This window comes from Pelmatolapia mariae, linkage group LG10_11 (assembly GCF_036321145.2).
Source record: "Pelmatolapia mariae isolate MD_Pm_ZW linkage group LG10_11, Pm_UMD_F_2, whole genome shotgun sequence".
Taxonomy (NCBI): Eukaryota; Metazoa; Chordata; class Actinopteri; order Cichliformes; family Cichlidae; genus Pelmatolapia; species Pelmatolapia mariae.
The window spans coordinates 21,704,533-21,722,839 of NC_086236.1; the positions used below are offsets into that span (position 1 = coordinate 21,704,533).

The 18,307-nt window shown below is 41.3% G+C and overlaps 1 protein-coding gene across 6 annotated transcripts in view; it reads left to right on the forward strand.

Annotated features, from left to right (window-relative positions):
* LOC134635684 (disks large homolog 4) overlaps window positions 1-17,934 on the forward strand; it is an 83,478-nt gene extending 65,544 nt beyond the window's left edge. For all 6 annotated transcript variants that reach the window (XM_063485146.1, XM_063485145.1, XM_063485144.1 and 3 more), the window contains 19 exons: window positions 744-797; window positions 1,462-1,512; window positions 2,533-2,657; window positions 4,289-4,458; window positions 4,615-4,751; window positions 6,297-6,441; window positions 8,208-8,343; window positions 8,450-8,606; window positions 8,702-8,804; window positions 9,191-9,305; window positions 11,067-11,243; window positions 11,353-11,395; window positions 11,486-11,516; window positions 11,939-11,986; window positions 12,098-12,199; window positions 12,364-12,536; window positions 13,188-13,300; window positions 13,410-13,501; window positions 14,567-17,934. In XM_063485146.1, the coding sequence (XP_063341216.1) occupies window positions 744-797; window positions 1,462-1,512; window positions 2,533-2,657; window positions 4,289-4,458; window positions 4,615-4,751; window positions 6,297-6,441; window positions 8,208-8,343; window positions 8,450-8,606; window positions 8,702-8,804; window positions 9,191-9,305; window positions 11,067-11,243; window positions 11,353-11,395; window positions 11,486-11,516; window positions 11,939-11,986; window positions 12,098-12,199; window positions 12,364-12,536; window positions 13,188-13,300; window positions 13,410-13,501; window positions 14,567-14,673 (2,079 nt within the window). In that variant the 3' untranslated portion in view covers window positions 14,674-17,934. The remainder of the gene's footprint in view (window positions 1-743; window positions 798-1,461; window positions 1,513-2,532; window positions 2,658-4,288; window positions 4,459-4,614; window positions 4,752-6,296; window positions 6,442-8,207; window positions 8,344-8,449; window positions 8,607-8,701; window positions 8,805-9,190; window positions 9,306-11,066; window positions 11,244-11,352; window positions 11,396-11,485; window positions 11,517-11,938; window positions 11,987-12,097; window positions 12,200-12,363; window positions 12,537-13,187; window positions 13,301-13,409; window positions 13,502-14,566) is intronic.
* The last annotated feature ends 373 nt before the right edge of the window (window positions 17,935-18,307 follow it).

Sequence of the window (18,307 nt, forward strand, 5' to 3'; positions counted from 1 at the left end):
GCAATAAAAGAGCGTGGATAAACTGTGACACTTCAGGTGAGCTGGAAGAAAATTCTTGGCAGGTAAATCCAACCCACGTCCACGCCATAAATCCTGTCCACCCACTGATTTGCTGCTTTTTGTGCTATTTTCTGCATCACTTTGATCCTGATGGATAACTTGTTGAAATGCTGTGGTTTAATCTGGCTCTGTGAGCTTTGCTGCAGTATGGTTTTGGACAGAATCGCCGACCGTTAAGTGAGCTGGCATTATACTAAATGGGCTAATCATGCTGTGTGTCATTGTCATTATACCAGTTTACCGTGTCTTCATCATCCTCCGACTCTCCACAGAAATTGCCATATGTACGAAATACTGAGATGTTTGTTTTGAAACGATGGGCAGGAGGCATATCCGCAATATCCATGAGATGACCACTTAGTGCATCAGCTCTGTAATTCAACTAGCAGCTAGAGCAAAAATAAAGCCATGGCCATGAGTATAAGGGCCTGCGTGAATTATTTCTGTGTCCATCATGGACGGATGATAACAAATGGTTTAGGAGCAGTGCTCTCCATCCTTTAGCAGAGTGATAACCAAAGCATAGTGAGAGCAGTGTCATCACAGCTTACAGCTAAAATGGTCATCAGTCTTGGCTGCGACTGCAGGTTTCAAGGGTACACTGAGAGCTCAGCCGAGACTTGCCTCACATTTGAATTTCTGCCATTATTTCTTAATAATGTTTCCTTTCTCTCTGCCTCCAGGGAAACACTCCTCCAGTGGTCGTGAACACTGACACACTCGATGGCTCCCCATATGTAAGGATTATGTTTAATCTTCCCTTTATTGTATTATTACGTTAGGCTTAACCACATGGCTAACTTAACTGCCTTCATATTCATTGTACATTATCAGTTCAATTCCACTTCTTTCCCACCCTGCAGGTAGGGCTTTGCACAGTGTTTTAATCTGCACGGTAACAGTGATGAATTTTTCCTCCATTTTAATTAAATTAGCTTTCTTTGTTTGATATACATTTGGCAGAATAGAAATATTCCTTAATTTGCTTCAGAGTTCTGAAATGGTGTCATATCTGTAAGGAAAGTAAATCAGTGACCATATCATTACGAGTTGTGTACAGAATGAGGAAATGCCTGCAATCACAGAGCAGCAGCAGCAGCATTTTTGCACCACTACGGCATGAAGAGAAGTTGTTTTCTAGGTCAGACACCAAAACACTGAAGACTGAAGTTACTAAAATCTCCTTGTCCTCTTGAACTGTAATTGTAAAGGTAAAGCTGACGTGGAGCCAAGTTGTTCATCCAGAAGGAAAGATGGGACTGAAAGAACAGTGCGGCAGTCAATAGTGCACATATGATGATCCAGTCCACGGGACTAATGCTAGAGATAAAATTTAGCTGACTGGTTGTGACAAAAATGGTCTACGGGGGCACCACCCTTAAACTGATGTCTTCTTGACAGGTGAATGGGACAGAAGGCGAAATCGAGTATGAGGAAATCACACTGGAGAGAGTGAGTGTCATGATGTGATCTTTTAAATCTCGTTACACATTTACAGTCTAGTTGCGCTGTGATTCTTATCGTATGGACAGCATCGGGATTAAAAGTTAGAGCGAGTCAAAGTCAAGCTTTGTATGGATGCATGAATGTAAAAGTGCTGTGAGTGATATATCTATAAATGCCAATCCAGTTATTCAAAGACATGGAAACACGAAACCTTCAGATGACAAAGTGAAAAACTAAGTGCAACCTCACTGCTTCAATTGGGATTTAAGAATTAAGTAGCACCAAGGTGCTGCTAATCAAATGCACTTGATTAAGTGATTTTCAACAAGTAAAAGCACAGGTTTTGACAGTTTGCTGGTCTTGGGCACTCAGGTGTGTGATAACAGAGTGCAGTAATTTTCCCAAGGTCAGACTGTGCAATGCTCAGAGAACTTTCCAAAAATCCAAGAGTTAAATGTTAGGTTGATGACGATTATAAAAAGACTTAACAAGTATGGCAGGTTTGGAAAAGTTGCCAGGAGAAATCCTCTTCTCTGTAAAAAGAACATGGCAACACAGCTTTGTAAAGGTTTGCAAAGTTTTATGCAAACAAACCAAAGTGGAAAGTTTTGGCCCAAACCAAACACAGCATATCAGCGCCCAACACCTCATGCCAACTGTCAAGCACTGCCTTGTTTTAGAGCCACGGCACCCAGGCGCCTCATTGTCATTGAGTCGAACATAAACTCCACTGTTTACTAAAGTAATCTAGAGTTAAACATGAGCTAAAGCCCAAACGGATCATGAAACAGAACAAATGACCCCAAGCACAGCAGCAAATATACAACAGAATGGCTTAAAAAGAGAAAAAGAAGGTATTTTAATGTCCCAGTCAAAGTACAGACATCAGCCTTATTAAAATGCTGTTGCAAGACCTCAATAGAGCTGTGTTTTTTGTTTTTTCACAGGACCGCATGCAGTCACAGGAAAACTTTCTCTTTCACATGAATGTAGATAACTGTGTGTTTTGTTTGCATTGAATTGTAGGGTAACTCAGGTCTGGGCTTTAGCATAGCAGGGGGAACAGACAACCCTCACGTGGGCGACGACCCCAGCATCTTCATCACCAAAATCATACCTGGAGGAGCTGCTGCTCAGGATGGACGGCTGAGGTAAAAGCACACACAGCGAGCTACAATAAACACAAATCCAGTGTGTATGCACATACATTCCAAAACCCAAGACAAGAGAAGTGGATGCTTAAGCAAAGCCTCCCGTCTTCTTTTTTAAGTGCAAAGTAATGTAACACAGTACTGTACATAACCCGTTGCTCGTTCAGTCTGCTCAGCTTCAGAGCTACATGTAAGAGCATCTGTCTGTTTAATTCAAGAAAGGCATGCCTTAGCCTAGCTAAGAGTTTGTATTTTCTTCCCCGACATGTTTAAAGGTCTTTTTGCCTTTTGATGCCATGTTTAAAAGAAGTAAAGTAAGGCTTAAATATGTTGTATATGACAAATTAGGTCCCACTTTAAACTCACGATATGGAAAAGCAAGTTTAAATCTCCACACTCTCACTTAATGGACAAAACATGTAGCGGCAAGCTGCAACATATTTTTGGAAGAAAAGAACTGTTCTCGCCTAAATTTAAATGAAAAAAGATGGAATCCTAATCAAGCTTGTTGCAAGAATATGTAATAATATGCATGTTTTGCCACTTTCATAAGAGGATGTAGTACAGAGTTTGCCTTTCTGTGGGAAAAAAACAACACTTAGGATCCATTTCTGTGACTGTGCTTTAACACAGACGCATCGTCTTCTTTACACTTGACCTATAAACCTCCATCTGGAATGATGAGTTTGAAGAAGACCTAATGAAAATGCTCATATTTGCTTGAATGCAAGTATTTTATTTTGTCCTTGGCCTTTAATTAAGCTACTATCTGCTTATTTTAACGTGGTTGTTAAAAGGTTCTTCCATCAAAGTAACTGATTTATTTATTTTTTGCAGTTAAATGAAGGTTTTTTGGAATATTTAGTCCCCTACACATACACATGTTTAATAAAGGTTGTGCTTAAATCAACACAGTGCATCAATAAATATATACGGATGCTCTGTGGAGGCTGAAAAAAACATTGCATGAGAAAAACTGCTCTGCACAATGACAATGTTTTAAATCTTTCCTACATGCAGCCTCGCAGATAATATGCAGCTTGGATGATGTAACATCATTTGCATGAAGATGTCAGCTGTGATTGGGTCCCTTTGGATTTGGCTATAGTGATGTATTTCAGTGGTTAAAGCTCCGGCAGCCTGCAAGAATAATTTCAGTCCTATTTACGCATCATCATTTTCATGGCCATAAAATACATTTTGAATACATGAATGGAATCACGAAAACACGGCCCTGGAGGCGGAAAAAAATGTGCGAGTCTGAAAATAGCAATTTCATCGCTGAAAATCAGCTTCTCCTATACACACAGGCTGTCACTTTCGCTTCACCTATCAAGTCGTCATCATTTTTTATGAGCGGTTAACACAAAGAAGCTATACTGCAGCTTTCCCCCGGTGCTAAATCAATAGAGCAAGAGATTATAGCCTCTTTAATCTTAGTCACTGAGAAGTGGAGAAAAAAAAAGTCTGCAGTGAAACTGGATCCCCAGCGCGGCTGTAGCTGGAGATTGACTGTTCCTGACCTCGTCTGGTGGAGGATTACACCCAAACTTCTTCACCAAAACAAAAACTCATGCGGTATTTTTTCCTCTCGCGCCCACAGTCTCTCTCTGTCTCTCTCCATTTCTTAGTGTGAACGACTGCATCCTATTTGTGAATGATGTGGACGTGAGGGAGGTGACACATAGCCAAGCTGTGGAGGCTCTTAAGGAGGCAGGTGCTATAGTCCGCCTCTACGTTCTCCGCAGAAAACCAGCAGCGGAAAAAGTCACTGAAATCAAGCTCATCAAAGGGCCTAAAGGTATGTGCAAGCGCGGACTGGTGCAAAGCATCAAGGTTTTTGCGTGGGCTTACGGATGCCTCATGCACCAGCTAAGCTGTGCCCTCTGGATTTAGCAAATCTACTCTGTGTTAACCTGCACCTCCTTTGCTCACACTCTGTTCCCCCTTTTCTCAGGATTAGGTTTCAGCATTGCTGGAGGGGTGGGGAACCAGCACATACCAGGAGATAACAGCATCTATGTCACTAAGATCATTGAAGGCGGAGCAGCTCATAAAGATGGGCGTCTGCAGATTGGGGACAAGATCTTAGCGGTCAGTCACTCACATATAATAGCTTCCAGCATGCAGGGACATGTGTCCTCATACATGGACTCGTGTTCACCCGTATGCACACTCACACATTGCGCACATATGAGGCACTGATGTATCAAGAGCCAAGATAAATTACAGCTCTCAGTTTTCATGGTTTGACATTACAGTCATTAATATGTTAACAGATGTGTAGGATGGAGTGAGCCTTAACTACAACAATGCCAGAGTGATTTCTAAGCAGCATTACTGCCACCTGCTGGGGAACACACAGCTCAACACCACCAGCTTCAAAATGGTGCTGGTCCCACTAAATGGTGTCTGAGCCGTTGCTTTAACACGAAATGGGATGTGGCAGCATCCTTTTGTTCCCTGTGAATTTGTTAAAAAATACATTATGTGTTCTCTCTGTAACCTACAGTTAACACCACGCAGCCACAGTTTCTTTGATTTAACTCTCAACCAGCTGGAACTTGTCTCTACATGTCATTCCAACTATTTCTCTCCCTGCATTTCCCGTCCACTTTAAAGGTGTCTAAACCAATTTGAGTTTAGCGATTTATACTCTAATTTCTGCATCAGAGGTGTCAAACATGAGGTCAGTGAGCCAGAACCAGCCCTCCACAGGGTCCCATCTGGAACGCTTTGCTAAGTGTGACTGATGCGATTTTTCCACATTTGACAAAGCGTTTGGTTATACTAACAGTAGACTGACTGAATGTGGAGGAAATTGTTTTTCTTAAGATATATATGCATTTAAATAAATTCTGTTTTATTTATATAGCGCCAAATCACAACAACAGTCTCCCTGAGGCACTTTACGTTGTAAGGTAAAGACCCGGAAATAGTAGAAGAAAGACCCCAACAATCAGACTACCCTATGTTGCCCCAAGCACTTGGCAACAGTGGGAAGGAAAAACCCCTTTTTAACAGGAAGAAACCTCTAGCAAAACCAGGCTTAGGGATGGGCAGCGATCCACCTCGACCAGCTGAGGGTGAGAGGACCTCAAAAGGTTCAGACTCCTGGATGCTTCATAAAATATGAACATTTTCCAAATGTATCATGTACCTTATTACAGTAAAAAACAGGGAGAATTTTAGATGTGTATATTTCTTCTAAGTTATTAGGAAGTTAATTTACTGGCCTGGCACACTTGATATCTCATGGGGCTGAATATAGCCCATGGATGGAAATGAATGTGACTCCCGCTTTTAGACAGAGAGACAAGAGACAAGAGAGATTCTCTCATAGAGCAACTTCACTTAGCGTATTATTCAAACTGGTCTGTGTTACAATAAATCACTTAAAACTTATTGTTCTACCATTAAAAATTAATGTTATTAACATTTTTTCCTAACATGTATTAACTTTCCACAGACTAAACTGTAATTTTGCTTTCATTACTGGAATCTAGCTGCTAAGTGTCTCTGTTAAATCTAATCCGTGAGTGCTGCTGGATCACACATAATGAAGTCACAGGGGTGACAGCCTTCTTATTTGCACTTTGTTACCTTACCTGTGTTTCCTTGTTTGTTGCGAACAATCAGGTGAACAACGTGTGTCTGGAGGATGTGATGCACGAGGATGCGGTGGGGGCTCTGAAGAACACAGCCGAGGTGGTGTACCTCAGGGTGGCCAAGCCCAACAACCTGTTCCTGACCAACTCGTACAACCCTCCTGACCTCACCAGCAGTAAGCCTCCATCCTTCTGCCCAAATTTCCTCACCCCGTATTAAAGAGAACTTTGAGCTATTAAAAACAAGACCTGCTGTTTTTGTGCTTGGAACAGCTGTCAAAAATAGAACAAAGGGAGAAAAAGTCTTATTAAGTGCTAGAGATGACTGTGGGATTTCTATGAATAGTAAAAGCTCAGTTCAGAACCAGTTTCTACCAGTTTTCTCTACAAAGTGAGAACTGTGGTGGTCCCTGAGAGGTCACACACACAGAAAGAAATGCTGTAAAAGCACACGAAACACAACGAAAAGTGAATAAAACACAACAGAAATACAAATCTCACAAAAAAAAGTTTCACAAAACACAACAGACGTGATTTTGGGAGACAAAAACTTAATGGAATAGCAAGCTAACAGTAAACGTCTAATAGCAAACATTAGGGGTGCAACGATACACAAAATTCACGGTTCGGTTAGGTTCGATACTTTGGTGTCACGGTTCGATATTTTTTCGATACAAAAAAATGTTCATGCTTTTTTAATTTGTCATTTATTAAAATTATAAATATATATTTTAACTCAAAAGTACAGTTTTTAAATTTAATGTTGCTGAAACGACAAAGTAATAAAAAAATAAATATCTCATGGAGAAATCCCTCATCTTTGGAAAAGAGAGTTTATTACAGAGAAATGGTTCTTTCCAAAATAAAAGCTGTACTATACGCTTCTTCTGGGGTATACTCTCAGCAGCATATTAAACATATCAGGTCCCCATAAGGAGAATCATGTGCTAACGGCTGTCTAAATGACACGGGTAAAGTTTGTAGCATGCGTGCTTGTTGTTTTTGTCTGCTTCCACTTGTCTTTGCACTAGGATGATGTCGGAGTAAATGTGCAGTCATATTCATTGTGTTCCCACTAGTGCTGTCAGCGTTAATCTGAAATGACGTTAACGCCACAACACGGCAAATCTCCGTTAACGAGCTACCGCGGATGGCCCCGTGCATGGGGCTGGACGGCGTCAACACGTTAACGAGCAAACTGCGCTAACGCAGTAGTTCCCACCCATGTAATTGAGCATTGCGTGGCACATCCGACATACTGTTTTACTTTTGTCCATGACGCGCTTACCTTCAGGGTCATACTTCACATGAAGACCAAAATAGTTCCAAAGGCCAGATCTGAATGAGGGTGGTGGAGGTTCAATTTGCCATGTTGCAACGAGCTTAGCTTCTGTCTTGCTAGCTTGCGCTGCGCTCAGTGGATCTGCACTCGACAGTGCAGCCTAGGCGGAGTAGTCGAACGCAGATCCACTGAGCTCTCAACACAGACAGCATCGTCAGAAGAAAAGTTGATAAAATAAATTAAAAATTTTGTTTTGTTCGATACACATGCGTACCGAACCGAAAGCACTGTACCGAACAGTTCAATATCGATACGAGTATCGTTGCACCCCTAGCAAACATGTATCTACAGTATTAAAACACATATTACTTTCACCTTTTCTCTTGTACTACACTGATGAATCCTCTGTTTATTTTGAGCGTGTCTCAGTGCATGTTTTGGTTTCTGTCACTTTCGTCTCGTTATTTTTCCCCCCAAAACACAGATTTGTTTTCCGCTACTTCTGTAGTGTTTCCTTTTCTATTTTTCTGGTGTTTTCTTAAGTTGCAGTGCAACCTGTGACCTGAAACAAAGAAAAAAGTTTGCATGAAAATTGAAGTACAATAAAATCCATGTGCTTGGTATGTTACACCTCATTTGGTTTTGTGCTTATTTTTCCAGCATATTCCCATATGGATACTGAACTTAGCCACCCAAACTATCTCGGATCTGATTACCCGCAAGCCCTCACTCCCACCTCACCGAGTCGGTTTTCTCCTGTTCTGCACGGCATGATGGGAGATGATGATATTCCCAGGTGAGCAATGATCCTTGAACTGCAGTTTTATCTTGTTTATTTATTATTATTATGGGGGCATTTTAGCCCTATAAAACTTATTTTGTCTCCTTCATCGCTTTTTCAGAGAGCCTCGTCGAGTTCTGATCCACCGAGGCTCCACAGGTTTGGGATTTAACATCGTCGGAGGAGAGGACGGCGAGGGGATCTTTATCTCCTTCATCCTGGCAGGCGGTCCAGCTGACCTCAGCGGAGAGCTGCACAAAGGGGATCAGATCCTCAGTGTAATGACAGTTTTCTCTTAATTTCACACAGAGTCATGTAATCCTTAGCAGCACTGGGTCTTCAGGTGTTAACAGTCATGGTGTGTGTGTGACAGGTAAACGGCGTGGACCTGCGTATGGCCACACACGAACAGGCAGCTGCAGCACTGAAGAACGCTGGCCAGACAGTTACCATCATCGCACAGTACCGACCCGATGGTAAAACCACTGAGAGACCTTCTCACAAAGAACTTTATACGTTGCAAAACTTGTCTGAGCAATGAGTCTAAAGATGGGCCTTTAAAATAAGCTTCAAAATCTCTTTTTGAAGAAAATGACTAAATGCAATGGTAGGACTAGTTTTTAAATAAGGTGGAAATGTAGGCCATGGGCAAAGAACAAAACAATGACTTAGTAATTTCTCATTTAGATTCATTTTGAAACAAAGAGATCAAACATCTGCAGCTAAATCCATTTATCCACGCTTCAGCCACTGAAGGACTAGACATGGAAAAGAGAAAGATCTTTATTGTTATTGAAGCAAACATTTTAGATGTCTGAGAGTAAAATATGGAATCTTATATGTTTGTGTTTCTCTGTTGCAGAGTACAGTCGTTTTGAGGCTAAGATCCATGACTTGAGGGAACAGCTGATGAACAGCAGCATGGGCTCTGGGACGACAACCCTAAGGAGTAATCCAAAGAGAGGCTTCTACATCAGGTCTCACGCTAAAAGCAGAAAAACTACCTTTGATATTAGCCTTATAGGATGAGATCAAAGTGGCTCGAGAATACGGTTTTTGGGTTAATGCATGGTTTGACTGCAGCATAGCAGAAATCCACAGCTTTTTATCAATAATAAGAGTGGTAGTATGGATGTTTCAAATACTTCAAATAATGCAGATTTAGTTCAATTTAATGTTGTTTAAAGCATTTTGAGTCAGAGAGCTAAAAATCTACCTGCACAAAGCCAAAAATATGTCAAGCATATTTAACAAAAGAAAATGTCATTATTTGAACTCAGCCGTCCTTCCACTTGAACGTCATTATGCTGCCAACTGTGTCTGCTACAAAGAAACATTTGCAAAGCCTCGTTGAGTTGAAATGTTGAGTTTTGAAAGTCAGAATAGGATCTATAGCCGCAAGAGTAGAAGTGAAAGCGTTATCAAAGGCAATGTATAGTCAGGCTTCAAAGGCACACAATATGAAGTAAGAATAGAGAAATAAAATGACAAGGCAAGCGCCTTACATATAAAAATCACAAAAACTACAAGCCTTAAGAGGAAGAAGGAAAGAAGAGGAAAAATGTAAAGTATCTGTCTGCAAATATCGTCTCAGTCAACAGCATTAGAGTGTTTATTATTGTTGATTTACTTAAAATAAAACCCCCTTGGTGAGGGCTCAAATCACTGTTTCCTGGGCCTTTATATGCATTTAGCTACCATTTGATGTATTCACTGCCAATATTAGATTTACAGGGAGTACCAGCAGGACACCATTGCATTACTGTGTTTACTGTGTATACAACAGACTCACGTGTTTATTGAAGGTAATCATTTAGAGCAGTCAACACAACGTTACTGAAACGCTCTTTATTTTCTGCGCAGTTAAATAAAAATGTCACGATTAATCCATGGAAACTAAGCTCTACAGCCACACAGCAACCGACCCACATTGAACTTAGTCTGAAATGTTCCTTTTAAATATTTACACCAACCAACTTATTAACTATGTTTATTAAAGACAAACTAAAGAGTACTTGTAGTGCAAATTATCTTCAAAATCACTGCAGGTTGCAGAAATACTTTAAGCCAAAAACCAACAAGCAAACATCCAAACACCACATCACATCACACTGCACAGAATACACACTGGTCTTTATAAGAAGTGTGGGTGAGAGGACTAGTCGCTGGTATTCAAGGTATGCTTTGCTCGACAGAAAAAAATCCTGGAAAGAGAAGCAGTTCAAGGTTACATTTCACACCAGTGTGTTATACGTCCACTGGCACATGGCATGTCGGTGGAAAGCAGACGCTGTCAGTCATGCTTTTAAAGCTCATAATTAGGCTAAATCCAATATTTCGTACAAATTCTTCTTTTCTGAATAACTGAAGTCGTGCGGGCTGCTCAGTGCTAGCCACAGGTGGCTGAAAACAATTATTTTTAAAAATGCCAGTATAGCAGCGTACCCCCAATGTTTTATTCCTATCCACTTAGGGCTTTGTCTTTATGAAAATGTCAAGCATGTCTCTGGTCCTCTCTCTCCATTTAGTCAGCACACTTGTTAAAATTCAAAAATTCTTTTTTTAGCACACATCTCTTACAATGTAACGTTTCCAACTGTACGGATGTTTCTGTTATCACGATGCAAGTTAAAATATACTAAAAGCGCAGTTTTTGGAATATCAGTGGCTTTTTAAAAAAAAAGATATTTAAAGGCTTTTTATGAAATGCCTAATTGAAATCCTCTTTTTCCTTCCAGGGCTCTTTTTGACTATGATAAAACTGCCGACTGTGGCTTTCTCAGTCAAGCACTTGGGTTCAAGTTTGGAGACGTGCTGCACGTGTTGGACTGCGGAGATGAAGAGTGGTGGCAGGCCCGTAAGGTCAGCCCGCAGAATGAGGCTGAAGAGGTTGGCTTCATCCCCAGCAAGCACAGGTCAGACACTTTATATGTAGCAAACTAACTGAAATGTAGAGTAAAGCGCTGCAGCTCGGTGCTAATGACAGGTTGTCTCACCTTTGTCACACATTTTTCTTCCTTGCAGGGTGGAAAGAAAAGAGTGGTCTCGTGTTAACACCAAAGAGAGGGTACGTTTGTTCATTATAGCTTTCTGAAGGAGGGGAGTTCATTCAAACTGTGTCCTGATCGGTAAATATCTGCTCTTGTCTCTGTTACAGGACCTTGGTCGGGACAGCTTGAGCACACAAGGTAATTCGGGATGCTCTTTTGCATCCATTAAGAGATTAGTAATATGCATTAAAGGTGCAAGTAGCAGGAACTAAAACAAATGTGTGAACAAAGCAGTGTTATCATCACCTTTGCTCTACTCTTGGCATTGCTGATATCTCTAAATGCCTCTCCACTATTATTTGAGCAGTTCATTGACTGCCAGATATGAATCTAAGACTTCTCCTTCAGTATTTCCCAGAAGGCTATAATCCAAAGCACACATTACGTCAAACAGTCACGCCTTTAACACCTTGCCAATAATGATATCTCATACATTTGCTGCCACCTTTGAAGATACATCATCTGCCCTGCATATAAGTACAAACACACGCATGCCGATGCAAACGTGTCATTTGTAAGAAGGCAAAAAGAAACCGAACGCTTCTGTGTTCTGTCACCAGGGAGAGATAAAGCCTCACAAAGTTATGAGACAGTTACCCAAGTGGAAGGTAAGGTGAAGTCTGTTCTTTCAGGCTTTTATATGAATGTTCATTGTTTTGATTTTCTCTTTTGTGAATGATCCCGCTCTCTCTTTATCCTTTCATTCTCTTTATGATAAGTACATTATGCAAGGCCCATCATCATTCTGGGTCCTGTGAAGGACAGGATAAATGATGACCTGTTGTCTGAGTTCCCCGATAAGTTTGGATCTTGTGTCCCACGTAAGTAATTACGCTGTCAGTCTCGGAGACAGATGTGTTCGGCAGTTTTCACTTGCTGCCACCGCTGCAAAATGCGACAATATTAAAGCGATGTGTGCGCAGTGCATCAGACAGAGGTAATGCTGAGATTCAAAATGAGGTGCGCTTTCTGTTCTGTTTAACAGACACCACGCGGCCCAAGAGGGAGTATGAGGTGGACGGGCGAGACTATCACTTTGTGTCCTCCAGGGAACAGATGGAGAAGGACATCCAGAGCCATCGGTTCATTGAGGCCGGACAGTACAACAGTCACCTGTACGGCACGAGTGTCCAGAGTGTCCGTGAGGTGGCCGAGCAGGTGTGCAGCAGCGTGTTGGATAATGGGTTTTATAAAATGGGATCATTACCTCCAGATTCATTGAGATATTGAAAAATAATGCCATAAAAACCACTACTCAGAGTATGAAGTCAGGCACAAGGACATTACTTAAAGGAACAGTTTACCCCCAAAATATATTTACATATTTTACCTCTATACCTGCTTTTTATTCATCTAAATGGGTTTGGGTTTGAGTAGATATGTGCAGACTCGACCTTCTATCGTGTATAATATACTAAATAGCACTTGGGCTGTGTGGTGAAACATCAGTAGTAACGCCTCTTTCAGAAACCACAAAATCACAGTTTTTAGGAGCTTGAAGCACCACAAGGCAAATATTTAAGTCCATAGTATTCAGGTGATGGCAGATATCTCTTCAAAACTGGTCAACTGACGCCAAACACTGTAGATAAATAATGCTAAAAGACATGGGAAAAAAAACCTTACCCCTTTAAGTATGATGAATCCGTTTGCACTAAAAACACTTTGTGTTTTATAAATGCAATGCTCCGTTTAAGTAATAAGCTGCAATCTCTTGTGGCTCAATTAACCTACAATATTCATTACTAAAATAACATTCTATTTTTGTATTTACTTATCATTTCTGTTCTTGCTTGCGTGCATGAGCAGCAGGGGAAACACTGCATCCTGGATGTCTCAGCCAACGCTGTGCGCAGACTACAAGCAGCTCAGCTTCACCCAATTGCCATCTTTGTGCGGCCCAAGTCGCTGGAGAATGTCCTGTATGAGCTCAAATCTTCTATATGCATTTAGAAAAAATTTTCTGACAGTGATTATTCTTTACAGCTTGAAAGCAGGTGTGATTTTATATTTGTTTGATTTGATTAACAGAGAAATCAACACTCGCCTGACAGAGGAGCAGGCCAGGAAAGGAATGGACCGAGCCCTCAAACTAGAACAAGACTTCCTAGAGTGTTTTACCGGTAAGAACATGCAGCGATCACATGTGCACGAGGTTTGGATTTAATGTACTAAACTACTATATTGATTTTTCTCTCTCAATAAACGCATAAAATCAAAGGCTTCTTTATTCAAATAATTAATCATCAAGGAAAACATGTTTAGAGTTAAGTGAATGTATCGAGTGAATATTAAATGTAATATTTTAGATTGTACTTATATAACAAAATTACATAGACATTTTAAATGGAAAGTCAACAAAAAAGTAAGCATTTTTTTGTTAATGCACTGTCTATCCACTGTATTCTTAGCAGAGGGATTCACATTTAGGTTTTGGCAGAACCAGATGGAAAAACAGGATTTTATGCGTCTGTGTTTGCACTCAAATGTAGGATTACTCATAATCTATTTGATATGGAAAAAAATCATCTCTTTTATCATTACAAGATACTAGAAACAACAGGTTGACCGTGTTTTGCTGGCGCTTGTACGCACACTTTAGAAGGTGATCAAACTTCCTCTTGTAGTTCTCGTAGATTTTTTTTGTTTAATGCCAACAAATGCCAGCGACTGGGCTCCGCGCTCCCGTTTGTACTGGCACGACTGAACGATCTGAATAAGAAAAGGAATGCCTTTTGGGAGGACTCAGGGCATTTTAACATTTAAGCGATGCATTTAGGGCAAATCTCAGCAGTTGGCAGAATATGAACGTTAGGTTTCACAGCAAATTCAACGCTGTCTACAATTTCTAACAAATCATGAACAGTGGGTGGGGGGGTGACATTTCATCAACCACTCAAAGCACGTGGGAAACTGTGTAGAACTACTTAGCTGATGTAAATGTGCCTCTTCTTTGATGTTGTACACAGATTGTAAAACTATATTCATAATTGATTATATCTTAAATTGTCATTTCCCCTGTCTCTCTTTATCCCCACGCCACCACCCAACCAATGTTTCAATTTCATCTCCTGTCTTTGGTCTTTTCTCTTAATTTCCTGCTGCCTGTGTCGTTTTTTTCTTTAACCCATTCCTTGCTCTATTTGTCTTTTCTCTCCTTCTGTTGCACATGCTGTGTCCCGCTGCAGCTGTCGTGGAAGGGGACAGCTTTGAAGAGGTCTATCACAAAGTAAAGACAGTGATTGAGGAGCAATCAGGGCCTTACATCTGGATCCCCACTCGGGAGAGGCTGTGATGCTGCACCCGCTCGACCACCCCTCCCTCACAACCACCGACCGACCGCCACCCTTCACCCTCACAGCCAAGCCAGCCTCGCCTGCCTGCCTGTCTGTCCTCCAGCAAAGTCAGTGCTTAGGCAATCACTGAGAATGACACAGAGAGATAAACGCATACTAAGACAAAACACAGCGACACCGCGAGGCAAAGAACGATACCAAAAAATAAAAAATAAAAAGGAGAGAGACTCTGACACAGATGTAAATGCAGCGATGTATAAAGAGACTGAGAGAAAAGACTAAACCAGTATCCCACTATAATGAAGCCGACCCAGTTCACACTTTGCATTAAAATGCATCTCGGATACACGAGTGGACAGCTCTAGATGCAGCTGTGACTGCACCCCAAACTGGGTGCTGGTGGGGGTGGGGGGGGGATGCAAATATCCAAATCACAGTTAATAACTTGTGTATATGTAATGTGTTTAACCTGTGTTTGGATACAGGTGCACTTTCCCACCAGATAGGGAGCAAACGAAGTGACTATTTCAGGCGGTTTTCAGTTGCATTTTGATGCCGGGTGTGAACTGCAGCCCACGTCACCTGGAGCTCAACACAGGAGTCTAGATGTATGTGGACATGAGACATTAATTCTGAGCAGGGCTCGAAAGAAAATAAAGGATGACCTTGCAGAGATGGACCCTGAGGTGCTATCGCCTCACCTACAGAGCCATCTCGAGTCTCATGCCGACATTGAACACCTCAGTGCACCGATGTCTCAGATGGAGGTCCCCCCTCACTTTAAAAAAAAACAACAAAAGACAGTGGCCACTCTTTTTATATCACCTCCTGGCTTTCTGTCCTCCTCGTCCTGCCACCTCTGCCTTGTTTCAGGACAGGAACGGGGAAGACCGAGAACAGGGGGCCCAGATCCAGCTGAGTCCCACGTGACCAGGAGTCCTTTCTCAGCAAAGACCCGCTTTTTTTTTCTTTTTCTTTATTTTTTTCTTTTTGTGATTCTCATCTTGGTTCTGGGTGTGAACTCAGAATAACACCTTAGTGGCCAAGACTGACGTTTGTTCGGGTCACCCCATGTTGAATATTGCAAGGCATTATTTAAAGGCAGTTCAAATAATTATATTGCTAAAAACCTCATACGCTGAATTTCTGCATGCATCCTCGAAGACAACGGAGAGAGAAGAGAAAAACAAAGGAAGAAAATCATGATAATAATCTAAAGGAAGGAGAAAAAAGTGAAGGAGTTTGGTTTTTTTAGCATGTCTCAAGAAGAGAAGAGAGACATGATCATGTGATTATGGTCATGAGAGGCCAGTGCTGAGCATACTAGATGCTCTGGCGTGTAGTTTAGCCTCAACTCTCTTATGCACACAAACACACTCATGCACCCACACACACACACCCTCACTCCCTTACAGCGGCACACACACACACAACCGCACACACACACACAGACACACAATCGTAGGGTCGTAAACTCAGCTGTAACCTAGCACACCTCTACAGGCGGATTGGCTGTTCTGACCTGCTAGTCAGCATCCAGGATGAATGTTATCTCTCTAGGCACAAACAGCAGAGCTCTTAGCTTCATCGCACCACAGCAAACTCATCGGTCATTCTTCCAAAAGATGCCCCCCTTCCCCTGCCGCAGACGTGCACACCGTCTCCAGTGGTCGCAGTTAAAAGCCATGGCGTATGTGTGCGTGTAAGTGTGTGTGTCTGCGTGTGCACGGTGGTGCTCGTTCATGTGCGGGGACTCCTCTGTGTGGGAGGAATATGTCCTTTTATCCTTTCTCTCTCTTCCAGTTTTGCTTCTTTCTCCTTCTCGTGTCCACACAAATTAAAGCTAAGTCATGTTTAACAAATAAATAGCCTATATATATAAATATATATATATGCATATATATCTTTTTTATGACAATTTCTAACGGGATTAAGTCTGTAAAAAAAAAATTAACATTTCCAAATGATATTCCATTGATTTTTTTTTTTTTTGGGGGGGGGGGTTATATTGCAGTTTGGTTTTTGGATTTACACACAATCCCATTTTTCGTCTTGCAAAGCGCAGCGGAAAGCTACACACAACTAACTGAACCATTGAAGTCAACGTAAAGCAGACCTCACACTAGAACTGACAACACGTGACGTGTTCTCGTACGCGCTGAAGACAAACTGAAACACGTGTGCAATGCAGCCGCGTGTGACTGTGTGGGTATGTGTTTGCCGCTTGTGTGCGAGAGTGGCAAGAAAGCGCGTGTCGTGTATAAGATAGAAGCGATGCTATATGAGAACATCCATCCTTATGGTTGTAATGTGTGTGTGTGTGAGTGAGAGAGCTTGACACGCACACGGAGATGTAGTGCAATACTGCTATGATGTTATGCAATGAAGATGGTTTTATGGGTCTAAGATTTAAACTGTATAAAGTTTGCACTGACGGCATTATATGCTACAGGTATCAGCGGGATAAAGATGGCGAGCGAAAGCAGGAGGACCCCATGTCAAGATTTTAAGAGCATGTGTTTTGTATTTAATTATGATTTGTTCTGAATTAAAAGAGTAAAGGTGGAAGTATCGATGGAAGTGACCATTCATATTTATATTTGTTTACTTTATGCTCACATGCTTCTGTTGGCTCAGTTTGGAATAGCTGAAGCTTGTGAATGACGACTATCAATTTCTGTTTGAAATATATATATATATATATACATATATATATGATTTATTCAGAACTGTCACTAGTTGCATCACATGTCTGTATATTTTTGTATTTTTTCACATTGAGAGAACTCTCGGGTCTTGGCCAGAAATGCTGTAAATATGTTGTTGGAGTGCCGTGTGGGTTTAGGTTTTAGCCGTTCACACTGCTGAATTGGTGCAAGTGCAGCATCCATCAGAGCCACAGCCCAGTTTCTAACTGCTCAAACATAGAAACGACACACGCAAGGAGATATCAGCACGTCCACACACATGCATTTAACATTTACACATAGAGAGAACTCACGGAAACTACAACACACCGCGACACATCCATGAATTGAACAATATGTTTTGGGTTTCTTTATTTGAGGGTTCAGTGTATTTCTTAATATCTCTCTCAGCCATCCTTATCATAGTGTGATATTCCTTATAAAGTATATGAATTTTTACAGAAAAGACTGATTACAAAGTTACAACAGAGTCAGCTGATGCAGAAAAATATATTTAACAATGACAGTATCAAGCAAAATAAAATGTTCCAGTTCAGTGAAGCGCTTGTTGTAAATTAGCTATAAAATAATAAAAATTAATTTAAAAAATGCTTTCTGAAAATGGACTCAGCAGCCTTCTTTTTTTCCTTTGTTCGCTTGTTCCTGTTAATAGTTGGATTCCCACTCCACACCCACCCCAGTTCCACAGGTGAAGACTTGCAAGAAAACAACAGTCCGGCCAGAGGAGGGCACTCATTCTCCATTTGCAGCTGCTTACACAAGCTCCTCTCAGATGTATTTGCACAGACTTGCTCTGGCTCTTATTTGCTGGTTGCTTCCCCACCCTGCCTTCACTCATCGGGGGAACCATTTTCTCTTTAGAAAAGCACACAATCACGAGGATCCCTTCTTTTGATCGCATGATATGCTGCAGTGCCTGCGTGTG